Source organism: Martes martes (genome assembly GCF_963455335.1).
Source record: "Martes martes genome assembly, contig: scaffold_81, whole genome shotgun sequence".
Taxonomy (NCBI): domain Eukaryota; kingdom Metazoa; phylum Chordata; class Mammalia; order Carnivora; family Mustelidae; genus Martes; species Martes martes.
In genome coordinates, this window is record NW_027666271.1 from 218,079 (window position 1) to 240,423 (window position 22,345).

A 22,345-nucleotide genomic window follows, 5' to 3' on the forward strand; every position below is an offset into this window, starting at 1 on the left:
GTTGGCCTACACCTTTGTGAATAAACTGGTAAAACAAGAAGTAAAGATTTAAATCCTTAGAGGGTTACCCAAGAGTATAGCAAAGAGTAATACTATAATAAATGCCAGAGGAGGAAGTGGAAGACAGGTAGTAGTGGTAATAGTCATTGTATTGGCATAAATCCTCAGTATCAGAAAGCTAGTAGGTAAATTCTGAACTTCTGTACTGGGTAGTCAGTATATATTGTTGGTAAACTGAAACATTTCCTAGTACTGTGGAAATGACTTAGAAAAACAACATTGCTTATGGAGGAAGGTTGAATGGGAGTCTTTTAAAAAAATTATTTATTTTTGATAGAGTTTGTGTGAGCAGGGGGAGGGGCGGAGGGAGAGGGAGAGAGAATGTCAAGCAGACTCCCTGCTGAAGGTAGAGCCTGACGTGGGGCTCGATCTCACAACCCCAAGATCATGACCTGAGCCAAAACTGAAGAGTTAGCCACTTAAGCGACTGAGACACCCAGGCACCCCTGGGAGTCTTTCCTTGAGGTCCGAGTATCATATGCATGTGTATCTCTGACACAATGATGTTTAAGTCATTCCTTAGAGATTTAGCTACCATTCTTTCACTTGAAAATTTACATTATTTGAAAAAATTAACACCAAATAATACAATTTTTACATTATTTCGTTTTTCCACATTTAGTATACATTTTCTTTGACCAGTGGTTCTCAACTGGGTTCCTCCAGAAAACATGTAGCAATATAACAACTTGGGGGTTTGGATTATGTGTTGGCATCTAGTGGGTAGAAGACCAAGATAATACTAAACTCCTACAATGCGAGAGCCCCACAGCAGTAAGGAATTATATGGCCTAGAATGTTCAAAGTGCCAGGGTGGAAGAACTCTCTCTTAGACTAACTGCCATGAAATACATAAGATAAGCACAGAAATAATTACATATATGACACAATTTGAATAGCCTCTTATAAGTAATGCTTATTTTCTTTCTTTCTTTTTTAAAAGATTTTATTTATTTATCTGAGTGAAAGAGAGTTGGTGACAGGCATAGCAAGAGAGGGCACAAGTGTGGTGGAGAGGGAGTACTAGGCTCCCTGCTGATCAAGGAGACTGATGTGGGGCTTGATCCCAGGACCCTGAGATCATGACCTGAGCTGAAGGCAGAGTGCTTAATGGACTGAACCACCCAAGTGCCCTAGTAATGCTTATTTTCTATTGTAAGTTGCCATAGTAGGAAATGCTTATATTAATTTAATTGGTACATTGTAATAACTAAATTCCTTTCTCTTCAAAAAAAATTAGGAGGCACCTTAAGAGATTAAAGGATAGATCATTCCAAACTACTTAGTATTAAAATGGGAAAGAAAGTACTTTCTATTATGATCTCACACCTTGTGTGTGTTTTTTTTTTAAGGATTGAAATAATTTTTTACTCTGTCAACCAAAAACTTATTGAAATAAAAGTAAAAAGTTATTTAAAATAAAAGTAAAACAGAGTAAGTTAGAGAGAAGCCCTGCCATAACTCATTTGGATTAAATGCGTATCTCAGGAAGATCCCAAGGAGGTGTCAAATGATGAATCCAAGAGCGTTTCCCACAGGGAATAAAGTATTTTTAAAATAGTATTTTACATCATATACACCGTACACAAAAAATGATTTCCAAGTAAATCAAAGACCTAAAGGTAAGAGATAAAATCATAAAACATACAGGTGACTTCTGGTTTCCAGTCCAACTTGAAAAGAGCTTGGAAGTCGTCATTCCCAATGTCCAGTAGTGAGAAAAGCTGAGGAATTGGAAAATCAGCAGCTCTTCTCAGATTCGTCAGAGAATTGAGATCATAAGGCACATTGTTGCCTTGAAAACTGGAAAGAGAGGTGGATACCTGGAATCAGCTTGCCCAGAACAGAAGCCTATAGAGCAGGGGCCTGCTGAGTAGCTAGTACTGGTAGGAACACTTCATCTGTAATTCATTAATGGGTGGAGGCGTAGTGTAGACTAGCCAGAGAGTTTGACCCTCCAGAGGTCCAGGCTTCTTATGGGGTGCTCCCACACTTTTTGATGAGTTTTACTTCTAGGAGTTCTATTAGGTTCTCTGGTTAAAAAAGAAAAATATCCCCTAGTGCTTCTGGCAGGGGAGAGGGGAAGTAACCATTCTGAAAAATAACCAGAGCATTTTGTTCACCTTGACAAAAGGCCTTCTCTCAAGGGAAATTGTTTTTACCAGAACCACCCCTTTCTACCACATCAGTCAGGCTTCTGTATAATAACAGGGGATTACAGCTAAAACTGCAAAGCTCAGATTCTCTTTTTTTATTATTATTATCTTTTATTATGTTAGTCACCATACAGTAGGTCATTAATTTTGATGTAGTGTTCCACGATTCATTGTTTACATATCCCACCCAGAGCTCCATGGAGTATGTGCCCTCCTTAATACCCATCACTGGGCCAATCCCCACCCACCTCCCCTCTAAAATCTGCAGTTTGTTTCTCTGAGTCCACAGTCTCTCATGGTTCGTCTGCCCCTCTCAATCCCCCCTTCATTTTTCCCTTCCTTCTCCTCCCCTATGCTATTCCTTATGTTCCACAAATAAGTGAAACCATATGATAATGGACTTTATCTGCTTGACTTACTGCATTCAGCATAATCTCTTCTAGTCCCATCCATGTTGATGCAAAAGTTGGGTATTCATCCTTTCTATGGCTGAGTAATACTCCATTGTATATATGGACACCATCTTTATCCATTCATCTGTTGAAGGGCATCTTGGCTCTTTCCACAGTTTGGCTGTTGTGCTGCTATGAACATTGGGGTGCATATGGCCCTACTCTTCACTACATCTGTATCTTTGGGGTAAATATCCTGTAGTGCAATTGCTAGGTCATAGGGTAGCTCTATTTTTAATTTTGTGAGGAATCTCCACACTGTTTTCCAAAGTGGCTGTACCAACCTGTATTCCCACCAACAGTGTAAGAGGGTTCCCCTTTCTCCACATCCTCTCCAACATTTGTTGTTTCCTGGCCTGTTAATTTTGGCCATTCTAACTGGTGTAAAGTAGTATCTCAGTGTGGTTTTGATTTGAATTTTGCTGATGTCTAATGATGATGAACACTTTTTCATGTGTCTGTTAGCCATTTGCATGTCTTCTTTGGAGAAGTGTCTGCTCATGTCGTCTGCCCAATTTTTTGACTTGATTATTTCTGTTTTTTGGGTGTTGAGTTTGAGAAGTTCCTTATAGATCTTGAATATCAGCCCTTTGTAGTGTCATTTTTTAAAAAAGATCTTATTTATTTATTTGACAGACAGAGATCGTAAGTAGGCAGAGAGACAGGCAGAGAGAGAGGGGGAAGCAGACTCCCCGCTGAGCAGAGAGCCCGATGAGGGGCTTGATCTCAGGTCCCTGAGATCATGAGCTGAGCCGAAGGCAGAGGCTTAACCCGATGAGCCACCCAGGCACCCCTATAATGTCATTTGCAAATGACATTCTGTGGGTTGCCAGTTTGTTTTGTTGACTGTTTTCTTTGCTGTGCAGAAGCTTTTCATCTTGATTAAGTCCCCAAAGTTCATTTTCGCTTTTGTTTCCTTTGCCTTTGGAGACGTGTCTTGAAAGGTGTTGCTGTGGCCGATGTCGAAGGGGTACTGCCTCTGTCCTCCTCTAGGATTTTGATGGATTCCTGTCTCACATTGAGGTCTTTCATTCATTTTGAGTTTCTCTTGGTGTATGGTGTAAGAGAATGGTCAAATTTCATTCTTCTGTATATAGTTGTCCAATTTTCCCAGCACCATTTATTGAAGAGACTGTCTTTACTGGCAGACACACAAACCAATGGAACAGAGTAGAGAGCCCAGATACGGACCCTCAACTCTTCGGTCAAATAATCTTTGACAGAGCAGGAAAGATATCCAATGGAAAAAAGACAGTCTCTTCAGACTGTCTTTAAGGGGGAAATCTCTACAGAAAACCAGACAGCAGGGGAGATAAAACCAAGCACACTGGAGGACATTCTAGCCTCTGACTCATACAGCTCCATCAAACAGTAAACAGCCTAGCTCACAGCCAGGTTAAACACAAACCTCACTCAAGTCCTGTTTACCCCAGTTCTTTTACCCTATCTATAATGTCTGACTTTTTTTTTTAAGATATTATTTATTTATTTGACAGAGAGAGAAAGTACAAGCATAGGGAGCGGCAGAGGGAGAGGGAGAAGCAGGCTCCCTGCAGAGCCAGGAGCCCGACGTGGGGCTCGATCCCAGGACCCTGGGATCATGACCTGAGCTGAAGGCAAATGCTTAAGTGACTGTGCCACCCAGGTGCCCCTATAATGTCTGACTTTTAGCAAAAAAATTTAAAAACAAACTAATAGGCAAAAAATACACTTGGAAGAGACAAAGCAAACATGAGAAGCAGATTTAGGTATGAGAGAGACTTGAGGATTATAAAGGCCAGATTTGAAATAGCTAATTAATATGCCCAGGGCAGTAATGGAAATAGTGCACAACATGCAAAAATGGATGGATTATGTAAGCAAAGAGATGGAAACTTTAAGAAAGAACCAAGAAATGGTAGAAATCAAATAAAGTGTAATAGAAACATAATCTGAGTAGGTCTGTATCTTTTAAAGAAATTGAATCAGCAATTGACCCTCCAAACAGTCCTAGATGGTTTCACTGGTGAATTCTACCAAATGTTTAAGGAAGACGCGATACCAGTTCTCTGTAATCTCTAACAGAAAATAGAAGCAGAGGGAATACTTCTAGCTTATTCTAGGAGGCTAGCATTACCTTAATACTAAAATTGGACAAAAGCATTGCAATAAAGGAAAACTACAGACCAGTATCTCTTGTGAGCATAAATGCACAGTTCTGCAAGAAAATATTAGCAAATAAATCCAACAGCATATCAAAAGAATTATTATACACCATGACCAAGTGGGATTTATTCCAAGTATGCAAGGCTGGTTCTACATTCAAAAATCACTTAGTGTAAACCATCACATCAGGAGACTCAAGAAGAAATAGCATATTATGGTCCTATTAATATCCTATCCAGAGAGAGCATTTGACAAAATCCAACACCCATTTATGATAAAAGTTCTCAATAAACCAAGAATAGAGGGGAACTTCCTCAGCTTGATAAAGAACATCCACACAATATCTACAGTTAACATCATAATAATGAAGAAACCAAAAGCTCTCCGACTAAGATCAGAAAGAAGGGAAGGATGTCCTCTCTTACCATTGCTTTTTAACAATGCAGTGGAAACCCTAGCTAATGCAGTGAGAAAAAAAGGAACTGATAGGTGTACAAATTGGGAAGAGAAAAAGGAAACTGTATTCATTCTTAGATGACATGATAGTCTAGGTAGAAAATCCCAGAAAGTCAATAATAATAAAACTCCTGGGACTAATAAGACATTAAGATATAGCGTTAATATACAAAAGTCTGTTGCTGTCCTGTATACCAAGATAAAAAATTGGAATTTGAAATAAAAAATATACCATTAACATTAGCACAAAGAAAAAAATTCTTGTATATAGAGCTAACAAAACATGTACATGACCTATATGAGGAAAACTGTACTCTGATTTAAAAAAATCAAAGAAGATCTGAATTAGTGGAGAGCTGTTCCTCTCCTGGAAGGAAGACTTAATATCGTTCAGATGTCAGTACTTAACTGGTTATTGTGTGGATAAACTTGGTAGGAAACAGTTGTAAAGCAGTTTCATTTTCTCCCACTGGTGCTTGCAAGGATCCTTTGCTGGATCTCTGTTCCTTTCCCTTGGTTCATCTCACGGCTTTATGGTCACTCTCACATACTGAAAAATCAAGTCCAGTCTAATTTAAACTTCTGTCTTTCATCCTATTCAAAGTATCTTCCCCTTGCCCTGATTGGGCCTGATGGAGGTTAAGGAACCAGCAGTGGGAAGGAGTGTAATTTACTCAGTTTATTTTAAAATTATTTATCTAGGCACTCAGGCAGATTCAAGAGATGTATAAGATATTTCCTGTTTGTAGTAGTACCTTTAATGTGCCTAAACTATATAGAATAAAAAGTTTAGGAGACAAATTTTATTTACATGAAACATTTAATGGCAGTCAGCGGTTGTGCTGAAATATTGTGAACTAGGAGTATTGTGGGGGTTCATAAAGGGGGGCTTTGTGGGTAGAATAGTTGTGCTTGGGATGTAGAACATAAAGGACAAAGAATGAGTGGCAGGTGGCTCTGATGCCAGCTTCTCTCAAATAAAGCTGTCTTTTCTTTACGTTCTGCCGGAGTCTGGGTCTCAGAAGGGATTTAGAGAACTTTTGGCTGGTGACGTACAATGTAAGAATATACAGAATCTCAAAAATCTCACTAATAAAGTGTAACGTAGATGACATTACAGAATTTGACATTTACTTTGATGATCTTGAAAAATAGACTACTCCTTGTTAAAGTTCTCTGTGAGTTGTTTGCCAGGAAATACTGTTTTACCTTTATTGAAGCACAAACTGATGGACACAGGGCAATATATGATGATGGTGCTAATAACAGAGAGGTAGATATCAGCTTGTGTTTCAAAATCACGTTAATTGTTCTGGAGGTAGTGTTGCTGATTTTGTTTTCTTATCTCTTTGAAAGGTGGTTTGTTGCAGTTATAAACAAACAGTGAACATAAGCAAATGTATCTGGAAGGTAGGTTTTCAGCTGCTAGCAACAAAATACTCAATGTGTTTCTAATCAAATAAGGTTTTATTTTTCTTGTAGAAAGTCTAGAAGAATGATGCTATAGCACGTGTGAACCTTGAAAACATGCTAAGAGAAAAAAGCCAGACACAAAAAGGCACATGCTGTGTCTTCATTTTATATGAAATATCTGGAATAGGCAAATGGCAGAAAGCAGATTAGTAGCTGTGAGGGGCTGGGGTGGCAGGATGTGGATTTGTAGGGGTACGTAGCATTGAGTATGAGAAACCCATTTATTTACTAGAGCAATCTTATTACTTCTAAAAAATTCACATTTATTATGTATTATGTACATAATATATGTACATATATGTACATATGTATTATGTATTTGGTTATTACTTTTTCTTTCATGGTGAGTGAAGACTCCCAACCAAAGTAGTGGTTGACATTTTCCCTTGCATATTCAGGGTTTTTTTTGTTTTAGAGTTTTATTTATTTATTTGACAGAGAGAGCAAGAGAGCACAAGCAGGCAGAGCAGCAGAGGTAGAGGGAGAAGCAGGCTCCCCACTGAGCAGGGAGCCCGATGTGGGGCTCAATCCCAGGACCCTGGGATCAAGACCTGAGCCGAAGGCAGTCACTTAACCAACGGAGCCACCCAGGCGCCCCACATATTCAGTTTTAAAAAATTATTTTGGTATTGTGGTTTTGGTACATGAGGATTCTTTCTTCACTGTGGATTATACTGTTGTTCATAAAGTGTCCTATTTTGTCTTCACACCTTTAAAAAAAAATGATGGCTTCTTTGTTAGCATCTGCCTGGTTTGTCTGTTTATCCTTTTGTTTTCAATCTTTTTGAGTCACTTTTTAAAAATTTCATTTTTTAAAAAAGATATTTATCTATTTATTTGACAGGGAGAGAGAGAGAGAGAGAGACAGGGAGAGAGGGAACACAAGCCGAGGGAGTGGTAGAGGGAGAAGCAGGCTTCCCACTGAGCAGAGAGCCGGATGTGGGGCTGGATCCCAGGACCCTGAGCTGAAGGCAGATGCTTAAGGACTGAGCCACCCAGGCACCCCTCATTTCATTTTCTTTAAAAGATTTTATTTGAGAGAAAGAGGGAGAGTGAGAGCAAGAGAGAGAGCACAAATAAGAGGGAGGGGGAGAAGAAAGGGAGAAACAGGCTTCCTGCTGGGCAGGCAGCCCAATGCTGGACTCCATCCCGGGAGTCTAGGATCATGACCTGAGCTGAAGGCAGATGCCCAGGTGCCCAAGTTACTTTATTTTAGATATGTCTGTATCTGTGAGAGTTTTCTTTTAATAATTTGTCTTATTTACAATTTTGCTTTTAATGTTTCATCTTTAATCTGTTATGATTTTCACAGTATTGGTCTTTTCCTGTCTTTTACCACATAGTCTGGATTTTTCTTTGTTTTATTGTTGTTTTCCTGGCTCTTAGGATAACTTGAAGGATTTTAATTTTATTTTAATGGTTAGCTTGTAATGTTGAAGGATACTTAACATCTCTGTTTTTTGATTTAGTGACCTTAAAATAAAGCAGTGTCTGTTGGCGTTCAGCTGTGGTATGAGATTTTTGGCTCAAATATAATTTCCTCATTTCTCTGCCAAGATTTTGTCAGAAATGTGTTCATGGTAGCAGTCCTTGAGCCTGTTTGCACCCATGACTCTTTTATGAAACTCCTTCCTCTGGTTACCCTAAAATAGTTGAAACCCATCAGCCTTGAATGAAAAGCTAGGTAGTACCATTTGATTATAATGCACCAGTTTGAATTTACGTTCATATCTTGTACCTGGAATTTAAGAATTTTAGCCTTTAACAATGTATTTTAAAAGTATTATTAGATTACTTGTGACTGGGTAATTCAACTCTCAAATGCCTAGCCTTTTTTTTAATTAAAAAAATTTTAATTGAAGTATAGTTAACATGCAATGTTATCTTAGTTTTCAGTATACAACGCATTGATTCAGCAATTCTATACATTACACAGTGCTCATCACAATAAATGCAGTCCCCATTTGTCACCATACAACATTATTACAGTATTATTGACTGTATTTCCCATGCTGTACTTTTCATCTCAGTGACTTACTTATTTTATAACTGGAAGTTTGTACCTCTTAATCCCCTTTATCTATTTACCCATCCTCCCACCCACTTTCCCTCTGGCAACCACCAGTTTATTTTCTGTCTTTAAGAGTCCATTTTGTTTGGTTGTTTGCTTTTCATTTTTTTTTTTTTTTAGATTCCGCATGTAAGTGAAATCATATGGTATTTTGTCTTTCTTTGTCTGACTTAACTTCACTTAGCATACCGTTTAGGTCCATCTATGTTGTTGCAAATGGCGAGATATCATTCTTTTTTATTGCTGAGTAATATTCTAATATATATATGCATTAGATATATATGGATATGTGTTATATTATATATATTATTATATTATATATTTTATATATATATGAATAAGTCACATATTCTTTATCAATTCATCCTTTGGTGGACACTTGGATTGTCTCCATATCTTGGCTAATGTAAAAAATGCTGCAATACACATATAGTACATACATCTTTTCAAATTAATGTTTTTGTTTTCTTTGGGTAAATACCCAGTAGTGGAAATATGGGATCATATGGTATTTCTATTTTTAATTTTTTGAGGAACATCCATATTGTTTCACAAAGTGACTGCACCAATTTATATTCCCACTAACAGTGCACAGCGTTTCCCTTTCTCCACATCCTTACCAACATCTGTTATTTTTTGTTTTTGATACTAACCATCTGACTTGTGTGAGGTGGTATTTATTTGTTTGTTTGTTTTTGGTGTGAGGTGATTTTGATTTGCGTTTCCCTGATGTTGAGCATCTTTTCACATAGGCTCCATATATGTCTTTTTTGGAAAAATGTCTATTCAGGTCCTCTGTCCATTTTTAAATTGGATTGTTGTTTTTTTGGTGTTGAGTTGTGTAAGTTCTTTATATATTTTGGATATTAACCCCTTTTCAGATATATCTGGATACATATATATATATATATATATATATGTGTGTGTGTGTGTGTGTGTGTGTATGTATGTGTGTGTGTATATATATATATATACACACACATTTATGTATATCCATCTCACCTGCAACTATCTTCTTCCAGTCATTAAGTTGACTGTTTTGTGGATTGTTTTCCTTGCTGTGCAAAAGCTTTTTGTTTTGGTGCAGTCCCAATAGTTTATGTTTGCTTTTGTTGCTGTTGCCTCAGGAGGCATATCTGCAAGTATGTTGCTAAGGTTGATTTCCAAATGGTTACTGGCTCTGTTTTCTTCTGGAGTTTTAGGATTTCAGGTCTCATATTTAGGTCTTTGATCTATTTTGAATTTATTTTTGTGTATGTTGTACAAAAAGGGTCCAGTTTCATTCTCTTGCATGTAGCTGTCCAGTTTTCCCAGCACCATTTATTAAAAGACTGTCTTTCTCCATTGTATCTTCTTACCCCCTTTGTTATAGATTAATTAACCACATAGATATGGGTTTATTTCTGATCCTTCTCTCCTGTTCCATTGACCTGTGTGTCTTGTTTTTGTACCAGTACCATACTATTTTGATTACTTTAGCTTTGTAGTATTTTTAAGTCTGGGATTGTGATGCCTCCAGTTTTGTTCTTCTTTCTCAGGATTACTCTGGTTATTCAAGGTCTTTTGTGATTCCATGCAAATTTTAGGATTATTTGTTCTAGTTCTGGGGAAAATGCTATTGGTATTTTGGTAGGGATTGCAGTGCATCTGTAGATAGCTTTAGTATGGAGATTTTAATAATATTCTTCCAGTCCATGAGCATGTTTTATCTTTCTATCTGTTTGTGTCATCTTGATTTCATGAATGTCTTACAGTTTTCAAAATATAGGTCTTTCACCTCCCTGATAAGTTTGTTCCTAGATATTTTATTATTTTTGGTGCAATTGTAAATAGGATTGTTACTTTCATTTCTCTTTCTGCTACTTTGTTATCAGTGTATAGAAATGCAACAGTTTTCTGCATATTAATTTTGTATCCTGCAACTTCACCAAATTCAGTATCAGTTCTAATGGTTTTTTGGTGGAGTCTTTAGGGTTTTCTATATATTGTATCATGTCATCTGCAAACAGTAACAATTTTACTTCTTCATGAGCAGGTTTTTTGGTGGTTGTTGTTGTTTTGTTTTGTTTTTTAAATGTAGGCTCCATGCCTAGTGTAGAATCCAGTGCAGGGCTTGAACTCATGACCTCGAGATCAAGACCTGATCTAAGATCAAGAGTCGGACACTTAATCGAGTGAGCCACCCAGGCACTCCACTTCCTTAGCAATATATGCCTTTTATTTCTTTTTCTTGCTTGATTGCTACAGCTAGGACTTCCAGTACTTTGTTGCATAAAGTGGTGAGAGTGAACATCCTTCCTTTGTTCCTGATCATAGAGGAAGTTTTCAGTTTTACATCATTGAGTATGATGTTAACTGTAGATTTTTCATATATGACCTTTATTGTGTTGAGGTATATTCCCTCTAAACTCACTTTGTTGAGTGTTTTTTTCATGGATGGATGTTGTCAGTTGCTTTTTCTGCATATATGAAATGATCATATTGTTTTTATTCTTCCCCTTGTTAGTATGGTATATCACATTGATTGGTTTGTGAATATTGAACCATGTTTGAATCCCTGGAATAAATCTTGCTTGATTGTGGTGACTGATTTTTTTTAATGTATTGTTGTGTTGGGTTTGCTAGTATTTTGTTGAGGAGTCTTTGCCTCTGTGTTCAGCAGATATATCTGCGGTGTTTTTGTCTGATTTTGATATCAGGGTAATGCTGGTCTTGTAGAATGAATTTGGAAGCTTTTCTCCATCTTCTATCTTTTTGGAATAGTTTGAGGAGAATAGGTATTAACTGTTCTTTAAACGTTTGGTAGAATTCACCTGTGAGGCCATTAGGTACTGGACTTTTGTTTGTTGCTAGTTTTTCATTACCCGTTCAATTTTATTACTTGAAATTGGTCTGTTCAAATCTTCTGTTTCTTCCTGTTTCAGTTTTGGAAGAGTGTGTGTTTCTAGGATAGCCACTCTCGATTAGCATACTGACTAAAGCCATGTGGCCCCTGAATTTTCAGGACTGAAATTCATGTGGCTGAATTTTCTGCTCTCTGGTTTAGCTGGCACAGAGGATGTGCAACTGGTATTGTTTCTCCTTGTGAGGTTTGGGAACCTTGCTCTTCCTCCCTGACCAGGGGAGAAAGTTCATCCTTTTTAGATGAGAGCCTATTCCTCTCCCTTTTTCTCAGCTGTATCTTACTCACCGTTAGTGGTGAGGAGTTGTAATGAATTTCTCCTTTTTTTCTTTTTAAGATTTTATTCATTTATTAGAGATAGTGAGAGAGATAGAGAGAGAGAGAGCACAAGCAGGGGGAGCGGCAGAGAGAGAGGAAGAAGCAGACTCCCTGCAGAGCAGGGAGCCCAGTGCAGGGCTAGATGCCAGGACCCTGGGATCATGACCTGAGCCAAAGGCAGACCCTTAACCGACTAAGCCACCCAGGTGCCCGACTTTCTCCTTTTTGGTTAGGAATGTCCTTTTATTCCCACCAGATATAGGGACAATAAGAGGCATTATGGCAGTTTGCTTTTATTTCCCTCATCCCTGTGGGTTGCTGTCTGTTGAAGGTGCACTCATTTAGGGGAGGAGCATTGGCTCCTAGTCCCATCTTTGGAACTAGAAAAATAGTCTAACCCATTCTGTGAGTTTTGTTTCAATCTGTTATAGTTGTATTTTTATTTTCCTAATGGGTGGCTTTTATATTTAAATTAGTAATATTTATGTTTTTATAATTGTTAGCCTTACTTCCATTGTTTTTTTTTTTAATTAAAGATTGTATTTACTTATTTGACAGACAGAGATCACAAGTAGGCAGAGAGGCAGGCAAAGAGAGAGAGGGGGAAGCGGGCTCCCCGCTGAGCAGAGAGCCTGATGCGGGGCTCAATCCCAGGACCCTGGGACCACGACCTGAGCCGAAGGCAGAGGCTTTAACCCACTGAGCCACCCAGGTGCCCCCTTACTTCCATTCTTAAATGAATTACTTTCCATTAGTCTTTTCATTTTATACCATGCATTTTGGTTTCTTAATTTCCTTTTGTTCATTACCTCTCATGTCTTCTCATCTTCTGCTTCTGCATGAACTTTCTGGAATTTCTGACACTTTTGTTCTCTAACTTAAATACTAAGTTTAAAGATCTGTAAACATTCTTTAATCATAACTTTTTCTTCTTCCACATTCCTTGGTCTTCTGTTGCAGTTTTATTGGGAGCCTCAGTTGATAGACAACTCTACTTACCCATCACTCTGTACTTAGTTTCTTTTTTTCCCCCCTCACTCTACTTAGGATTTATGGCCATTCATTTCACTCACTTTTTTTTCTTTAAGATTTTATTTATGTTTTAGAGAGAGAGAGAGTGAGAGAGCACAAGCACAAGTGGGGTGGAGCAAGGGCAGAGGGAGAGGGAGAAGCAGACTCCTTTCTGACACCAGGCTCGATCCCAGGGGATTACATCCTGAGCCAAAGGGAAATGCCCAATTGACTGAGCCACCCAGGTGCCCTTAACTTACTTCTGCTAATACCCTAATCCAGTGGTTTTCAGACTGTGGTCCAAGGATTTCTGGGGGTTGATGGTTAAAACCCTGGGAGCAGATTAGGTTACCTGTGAAGAGTTTGTGGATTGAGGATAGAGTTCTGGCTCAGCCCTGAAATCATAGGGAAGAATAATAGTGTGGTGTGTTTTGTTTTGTTTTTGTTTGTTTTAGAAGAATAATGTTTAAAGGGTATCAGGAAGAGGGAAGCTAGTGATCGAGACTGGGTGCATAATCAGAGGAGGAGGATGGTTGCTGATATAGGGGGGACTGCTCAGAGATCAGGTGAAACCGGGGGAGTGGAATTCAGCTGCTAGGTCTTGACGGATCACTGCGGGAGCACTTGGGTTGGGCAGCGGACCTGAAGGCAGATCTGTGATTGGAGGAGTGAGTGAGTGGTACCCTGCGCAAGTCTGCAAGTACAGGCTGTCCAGGGGAGGAGAGAAGAGGGTAGTTGTTAGAATCCTCAAACCTCTGCTTGTTTTATCTGCAGCTTCCCCGGCATCTAAGAGCCAGGATGTCATGTTGCAGAGCGGCAGGGGGCCTCTTGCCTGGCTCAGAGGCTCAGCTTGGGCACGCCTGGAGCTGGGACTTCCATTTCGTCTTGCTGTGGCTCTCATTTCCCTTTTATTCTCTACTCCATTTATGGTGTCATCCTCCTGTGAATTCTGTCTCCACTCTCCACATGTAACTCTATTCGAGGAACTTCCATCAGGAGGGAATATTTTTGTGCTTTTACCACCCATCTGCTTACCTACCTGCAGTGAAACTCAAATGTTCTGTCCTCTTCTGCTTTGGCTCCTCCTCCTTCTGACTAGGGATACATTTATCTCTAGCTCCTTACCTTGAACACATTGCTTTAGCACTTCTCCTTTTTCTTTCTTGCATTAGTAATTTTTCTTTCTACCTGATTATTATTGCAATTATGTGTGACTTTTCTCATCTTAAAAAAAAATCCCCTTCGTAGTTCCCCTCACATTTCTTTTGCTTTCCTTTCCTATAAAATTCCTGGAAAGAACTGTCGATGTAAATTTTATTTTCAATTCTTCTTCTGTCTTAATTTACTTCAGTCAGGGTTTTATGTTCACTGCTTCAGAAAAACAGCTCTTGTCAAGGTCACTGATGACCTCCATGTTGCTAAATCCAGTTGTCAATTCTCAGCGCTCATCTTACTTGGCCTGTCAGCAGCATTTGACACGGCTGATAATTCCCTTTTCTTACATGAACTTTCTTCATTTGGCTTTCGGGACATCACAGTCTCTTGCTTGCCTCCTACCTGCTGACTGCTGCTTCTCAGTTAGCGCTTCCTGATTCCTTCTGTTAAGTTGACTTCTAAATATTTGAGAGGTTTGAGGCTTGGTTCTCAGACTTCTCTGGATGTAATCACTCCCTAGGATGGAAATCTTATCTGGTCTTAGGGCCTTAAATACCTATCTGATTACGTCCCCCCTGGTCCTCACCTTAGAAAAAAAGATCTAGCCAGGCTCTTTTCCTTGGATTGTACAGATTTTTATATCCACCAGTTTATCTGCCCTCTCTACCTCAGTGAATAAGAGGTATTTCATGTTCAGCGGTGTACCCTGTACTTTTTATCTCCCAAGCAAAATAACTACTCATAATCTTTCCTGCCTGAGAAAATGGCCACTTTCTCTTTCCAGTTTTGTAGGCCAAGCCTTATCCCTGCAAACCCTGTCAAGTCTGTTTTCATACCCAGAACTTGATAATTTTTGATATTTCTGCTACACAGGGCCAAGTGACCTCTCTTCTGGATGATTGCAGTACCCTCCTGGCTGGTCTGTCTGCTGCAGTCTGTGTCCCTTCTAAGTTACTTTCCACATTGTACCTACAGTGAGCCTTTTGCCCTCTGTCAGATCCTGTCACCCGTCTGCTCAGAGTCCCACCGTGCATTCTTACCTCACTCAGCGTAAAAAGGAACTCTTCACTGTTTGTGAGAACTGACACATAGTTCAAACTCCTGTGAGACCTCGTCTCTTCTCCCCTCTCGCTGTTTGAACACACCAGAGCTTTTCCTGTCTCAGACCCTTGGTGTGACTGTTCTCTGTGCACTGAGTATCCTCCCTCCGGATTTCTGCATGTCTTTCTCTTTCTTCTCCCACAAGTCCTTCTTCAGATACCACCGTAGTAGTGAGGTGTGCCCCCTCCCCTGCTCGTACTTCCTGTTCCCTTAGTCGTGCACCGGTCGTCACCTGCCTCGTCGTCGCCTGCTTATTGATCCACGGTTTTCTTAGTGGAATGTAAACTCAGTGAGTACAAGAGCTTTGTTTTGTTCACTGTTGTGTGCTCAGTTCTGAAAAGAGTGCCTGGTGTACAGGAAGCTCATGACAAGTAATTGTTGAATGAATCGAATTTCAGGTAGCTTCTGTCATAAATATTAATTCCTTTGGTCCTTCGATCCCTCTGACTTTAACCCTGTAAGTCGCCGAGTTCTGGCCAGTTGCCCTCTTTCCAGTGTTCTTGCAGCCCTACTCAGACATCACCATTCCCTTGTACACAGTCTCCCCTGACCCTTAACATCTTCCTAGAAGACCCCCTCTGTTCACATTTCTTCACCGGTGATTGGTTTCCTTTTTGATCCATTTTCCCTACTCCAAAGGATTTTGGGAGAAAGTAGGGATGGTGTTAATATTCTCTTATCCATCTGGAGTTCTTAATGGGCTCCCAGCAGCAGGCCAATTTGATGCTTTTGACTCTTGGCTCCTTTTTGTTTTTGTTTTTTAAGATTTTATTTACTTATTTGACACAGACAGTGAGAGAGTGAATACAACCAGGGGAAGTGGGAGAGGGAGAAGCAGGCTTCTGCTGAGCGGGGAGCCTGATGCGGGCTAGATCCCAGAACTCCGGGATCATGACCTGAGCTGAAGGCAGACACTTAATGACCAAGCCACCCAGGTGCCCTCTTGGCTCCTTTTTGGTCACTGTCCTTATTGTCAGTTGTCACTTTCCCACTCCACTTGCATTGGAAGAATTGTGATATCATGAGACTCATGGTCTTCCTCTTCATTGTCCGTTTGTCATTTTGTGGATGACATTGTATAGTGCCGGTTCACACCCAGATCCAAGGTCATTTTCAGTCATGTGGACAACAGTCCTCCTTCAGAAATCCATGCGTAGGGGTGCTCCCTAGACTACCATCACTTGGAATTTTTTCATTTGAGGGTATTTTTACTTTGATCCATAGCCCTAGTAAGACCATTTCTAGCACACTTGGTCTTGGACTGTAATGAGATCTCCTATCCTTGACCCATCCTCTTTTGCCTGTCATCCCCATAAAATTAGATGGAATTTAATTTGAATTTAATATTAAAATTAAGTTTCTCATTCAACTGCTGTTTTTTTGATATGTGGTGTATTTATTGAATAATTATTCCCCCCTACATTGATTTGTGATGCCTCCTGTATGTAGAACTAACTTATATAATTTTTTGTATGATAGAATGTTTCATTTATCTGTCAAGTTTTGGTGCCATCACACTCTTTAATTGTTATTGAAGTTTTATAGTATGTTCGATATTTGGAAGGGATAGTAGCGTCTCATTGACTTTAGTTTTCAGAATTGTTGGTGTTGGTCTGGCTCTTTACACTTCCAAAATATCTAAAAATTTTTACTTTTTAATAGATCAAATCATTCTTGCCTATAAATACCAAAGGTGTATCTTCTATAATTTTAAAAAAGATATGCAACAAATGTAAGTGAATTGTTCATTTTATTTTTCAGATATGTTTCCTTCTTTTTGCCGTTCTCTACATTGTTTCCTATTTCATCATCAGAAGATACAAGAGAAAATCAGGCAAGTAAAAACACTGTAGTTAAAACTTAGATCATCATGCCAGGTGGTCTGTGATGTATGGGCTTCATACTGTGCCAGTATGGAGTGTATATATTCAGTATGGCCATGATTGAAGGACACAATAGCTTGGTACAGAGAGTAAACAGTAACCTTCAGGAATCTGACTGCTTGCAGGGTCATCATTCTCTTAGACCTGAACCCTTGTTTACCATTGTTCTAATGTCCAAGAGTCGTGTGGGGCTGCTCAGTATCTGGGAAGTTCTAGAGTTTATAAGGATATATGTGTTCTTGTGACTGGCTCTGAGTTTGAACAGCATACTTTCCATCCTTACTCTGACTACTAGACTATCTTTTCTTTCTCTAAAGTGATATAGAATTTAGAATCTCCATGATACCATTTAGTATCAATTGAGGATTCAATTTTATATTTTTCTTTTTATTATTTCATAAGTAATCTGTATACCAGAGGGACTACTAAATCTTTATTCCTTTTTTATTAAAAATTATTATTATTTTAAAAAGATTTTATTAATTTGAGAGAGAGAGAGAGAGAGAGAGAGAGAGACAGAGAGAACACAAGCAGGGGAAGAGGCAGAGGGAGAAATAGACTCCCCCTGAGCCAGGAGCCAAAAGCGGGGCTCAATCCCAGGACCTGGAGACCATGACCTGAGCTGAAGGCGAATGCCAACCATCTGAGCCACCCAGGCACCCTATTATTATTACTTTTGAAGATTTTATTTATTTTGAAGATTTATTATTTTTGAAGATTTTATTTTATTCTATTCACTGTATGACAGTGAATAAAATCTTCATATATGTGAGCATGTGCATGAGTGGGGGAAGGTGCAGAGGGAGAGGGACAAAGAGATTCTCTGCTGAGCAGGGAGCCTGGTGTGGGGCTTGATCCCAGGACCCTGGGATCATGACCTGAGCCGAAGGCAGGTGCTTGACTGACTGAATCACCCAGGCGTCCAATCCCTTCTTCTTTTTCTTTTTTTTTTTAAATGAACTTTGTGCTAATTAAGTCAGTTTTTTGTGCCATGGTTTTGTAAGGATCTGAACAATGGCCTTACTGCCTTCTGTTAAATCTCAGCTCTTTTCTAGAAATCACAGGATTTTCTGCCTGTGGTGCTGCGCTTGCAGTAGGTACCATGTGAATACTTAAGGATTCCATATAATAGGAACTCTTCATGTTATAATAATAAAAAACTTGTTGGACTTTTGAAAGCAATTAGGAAATAGTACTTGCTCTAGTGTTTTAGTTTGGCTCTATGATTACACTAAAATACTTTTTGGAATCTATAATCTTTCAAAAATTTGAAGACCTGCAGATTCAACACAGTATCTTAGCTGTTTTTACACATGTTTTGGCATCAGGTTTTAATGATTAGAGACACAGAAGCGGGGGGAGAAAGAGAATTAATGAATATAAATCCATCATTTTAGGGGAAATTAGGGTATGATGAGCAGGAAAATTGGAGATGAGAGGATTGAGATGGTTTTTAAATATTTATTTATTTTGAGAGTGTGTGAGCATGTATGGGGGGCAGAGACAGAAGGGGAGAGAGAGTCCCAAGCAGACTCCCCTGACCCTTTGGCTGAGCATAGAGCCTGACTCAGGCCTGCTCCATGACCCTGAGACCGTGACCCTAGTGGAAGTCAAGAGCTGGATACCCAACAGACTGAGCTACGGGGACAACCCATTAGATGATTTTTAAAGTAATGGCAGCAGGGAGGGGTGATGAATACCTTGGATTTAGTAGAATTTAGGGAGAAGAACTGAAATTCATATGGAGCTATTAAAACATTCTTAAGTAGTTGATGGTTCATTGGGGGTATGCACAACAGTATAAAAATTAATTGTGACTGTCCTTTTGGTTGTAAAGCTATTTTGGCAGCCTGTAATTAAGGATGGAGATTGGAGTCAGAGAATGGCTCAAATGCACCATCGACATGGAAGCAGGTAGACTCTCATAATTACAGAGACCTAGAGAGAGAGAGCCTTTGAGGACAACCCCAGTTAGGTATTGAGGAGAAGGAGGGGTCAGGGGGTGTTGTGCAATATTCTTGTAATTGGATCACACTTTCTTTAGCTGGTAATTTATGTGGGAGGACAAAGAAAAGGCTAGCAGCCACGAGAGAGAGGGAGGTGAGTGAGCATTGGAGCAGAGGGCATCTGCTACTTGTAAAAGACATAAAACTTGGTACTTTCCTTCTGTAGATTGAACAATAATTATGAAGTATTGAGGCAGTGGTATCTAAATGGTTTAGACTGGTCCAAGAGCGTCTTTCTTATTACCAGTAATAATGACAGACTCAAAAATTGTAGAAAAGTACATGAGTTTTAAGATTCCGACTAATGATTTTATAATAAAGATTTTTGTTGGATATTATCAATTAAAAATTTTCATTCATTAGCAATTATAATTTTACTTATATTGTATGACAGTAAACTTGATAGTGGTCCTAAGGTTTTACTAAGTTTTATTTTCTTGCGCAATAAATATTTGGAAAATCTCAGTTTACATATGTTAGTTTTGTTAATCAGGATTTTGGTTAATCACAACACTCTTCTCTACCTACATTCTGTCATATGTAATTTAATAGGATTTAAATTTGGATCCATGCTGAAATAAATACAGTGCTTTTTGAAAATCAGTTCTTTTCAGTAATTCTTTAAGTTTCTATTTTTGTTTATATTTTCTAATAAATTAATGAAACATTTTGTTGAAGAATAAAAAAACTAATACCGTAACCATTTTTACAGATGAACAAGAAGATGAGGATGCCATAGTCAACAGGATTTCGTATGTATTTTAAAATTCATTTTTTCTGTTTCTAATTTCGATGTCATAAATTCTTCAAATTTAATTTGTACCTTTGGGCATAAATGTGGGAAACAGTCACCTTTCTTATTGATATTAACCCTATCTTTAGAAACATATAAATATACAGTTGACTCTTAAACACCGTGAGAGTTAGGGACGCTGGCCCTGTGCAGTTGGAAATTGTGTATAATATTTAACTTCCCCAGAACTTAACTACTAATAGCCTACTATTGACTGGAAGTCTTACTGATAACATAAACAGTTGATTAACACATATTTTATATGTTATGTGTATTATATACTGCATTCCTACAATACAGTAGCTAGAGAAAAGAAAATCTTACTAAAATCATAAGGGAGAGAAAATACATTTACAGTACTGTAATTTTTTTAAAAAAAGATTTTATTTATTTATTTGACAGAGAGAAACACAGCAGAAGAGGGAGCACAAACAGGGGGAGTGGGAAAGAGAGAAGCAGGCTTCCTCTTCTGCCAAACAGGGAGCCCAATGTGGGGTTTGATCCTAGGACCCTATAATACTGTATTATATTTAGGGGTGCCTGGGTGGCTCAGTTGGTTAAGCGTCTGCTCTTGGCTCAGGTCATGATCCCTTGGTCCTGGGATGGAGTCCCACATCGGACTCCCTGCTCAGCTGGCAACCTGCTTTTCCCTCTGTTGCTCCCCCTGCTTGTTCACGCTCTCTCTCTTTCTGTCAAATAAGTAAAAATCTTTAATTAAAAAAAAAGTAGCTAGAGAAAAGAAGATCATAAGGGAGAGAAAGTCCGTTTACAGTACTACATGTATTTTTAAAAAGATTTTACTTATTTGATAGAGATATAGCGAAAGAGGGAATACAAGCAGGGGGAGTGAGGGAGGGAGAAGCAGGCTTCCTGCCAAGCTGGGAGCCTGATGTGGGGCTCAAGCTGGGAGCCTGATGTGGGGCTTGATCCTAGGACCCTGGGATCATGACCTTAAGCCGAAGGCAGACACTTCATGACGGAGCCACCCAGGTGCCTCTATAATACTCTATTATATTTAATTTAAAAAATTCACTTATAAGCGGACCTGTGCATTTCTAAGCCATATTGTTCAAGGATCAACTGTACATGGAAAAATGAGGATTGATTGTCTCCTGTTAAAATTTGCTTCTTTGAGGAGCTGAAAATTTTACCTTCAGAGGTTTTAGCCAGGAAGTGGGCTTCTGGTGGGAAAGTTGCTGGGCCATAAGAAAGAAAACTCTGGGTTGTTTAATGGTCTCCTGAGAAGACTGTGACAGTCTTGGAATAAGGAACAGACATCTGTTGTAGCAGCTGAGCATCTACCTGCTGTGAGCAGGTGGACGGTCTGATGATTCTTTAGGTTCCCTATAGCTCTTTTTCTGCTTATTTATGCTGATATATGATTGTTCTGCCCTTTAAATTTTTGAGGTGTCAAACTGGATGGGAAGCAATAAGTTTCTTTTTATCAGATTTTGCTTGACTAAAATTTGAAATCACACAGATACAACTACATTGGAGAGATTCTTATGCCAGGATTCTTTTTTATCGATACTTTGAAATTTATTTGGCATAGTCCTGAATTTATAGAAAAGTTAGAAATACAACAAAAAAAGAGCCTTTCTGCCCCAGAACTGTTTGAGAATTTGCCAACCTGGTTCTCCATTTCCTCAGGATACTTTTGTATATAATGCCTACAAACAGTGTGTCCTCCTGTGTATCTACCATACAAACATCAAAATAATGAAATTGAGGCTGTACCACTCATGCCCCATTCAGATTTACCAGTTGTCCCAGTCATGTCCTTTGTTGCGAAAGGACCCCGTTAAGAATCACAGGCTGCGGGATGCCTGGGTGGCTCAGTTGGGTAAGCGGCTGCCTTCGGCTCAGGTCACGACCCAGGGTCTTGGGATCGAGTCCCACATCGGGCTCCTTGCTCGGCAGGGAGCCTGCGTCTCCCTCTGCCTCTGCCTGCCTCTCTGTCTGCCTGTGCTCACTCTCTCTGACAAATGAATAAATCAAATCTTAAAAAAAAAAAAAAAGAATCACACGCTGCTTGTAGTTGTCGGGTCCCTTTCGTTGCCTTCAGACTGAAACCCTTCTTCAGTGTTTTCTTGACTTCCCTGTCCTTGATGCTTCTGAAGACTGCAGGCCGGTTGTTCGGATTTGTGTCTTCATGCTTGGTATCAGATTATTCATTTTGTGCCTGGGGTGGGGCGGAGGTGAGGAAAGGGAGAAAGGCTGCCTGCACTTAACGCACACATACACAAATACTCTCACGTACTCTTACTCAGCCGTAAAAAGGAATAAGGTACTACAACGTGCAGGAACCTCAGAAACATCATGCTAAGTGGAAGAAGCCAGACCCGAAAGGTCGTTGAGTGTGT

At 39.2% G+C, this 22,345-nt stretch overlaps 1 protein-coding gene across 1 annotated transcript in view; it reads left to right on the top strand.

Moving 5' to 3' along the window:
• The window catches only part of LOC308338100 (ankyrin repeat domain-containing protein 26-like), a 317,834-nt gene that overhangs the window by 196,230 nt on the left and 99,259 nt on the right, over window positions 1-22,345 (top strand). The window contains exons 28-29 of the mRNA XM_080831659.1: window positions 17,062-17,134; window positions 19,902-19,941. Of these exons, the coding sequence (XP_080687785.1) occupies window positions 17,062-17,134; window positions 19,902-19,941 (113 nt within the window). The remainder of the gene's footprint in view (window positions 1-17,061; window positions 17,135-19,901; window positions 19,942-22,345) is intronic.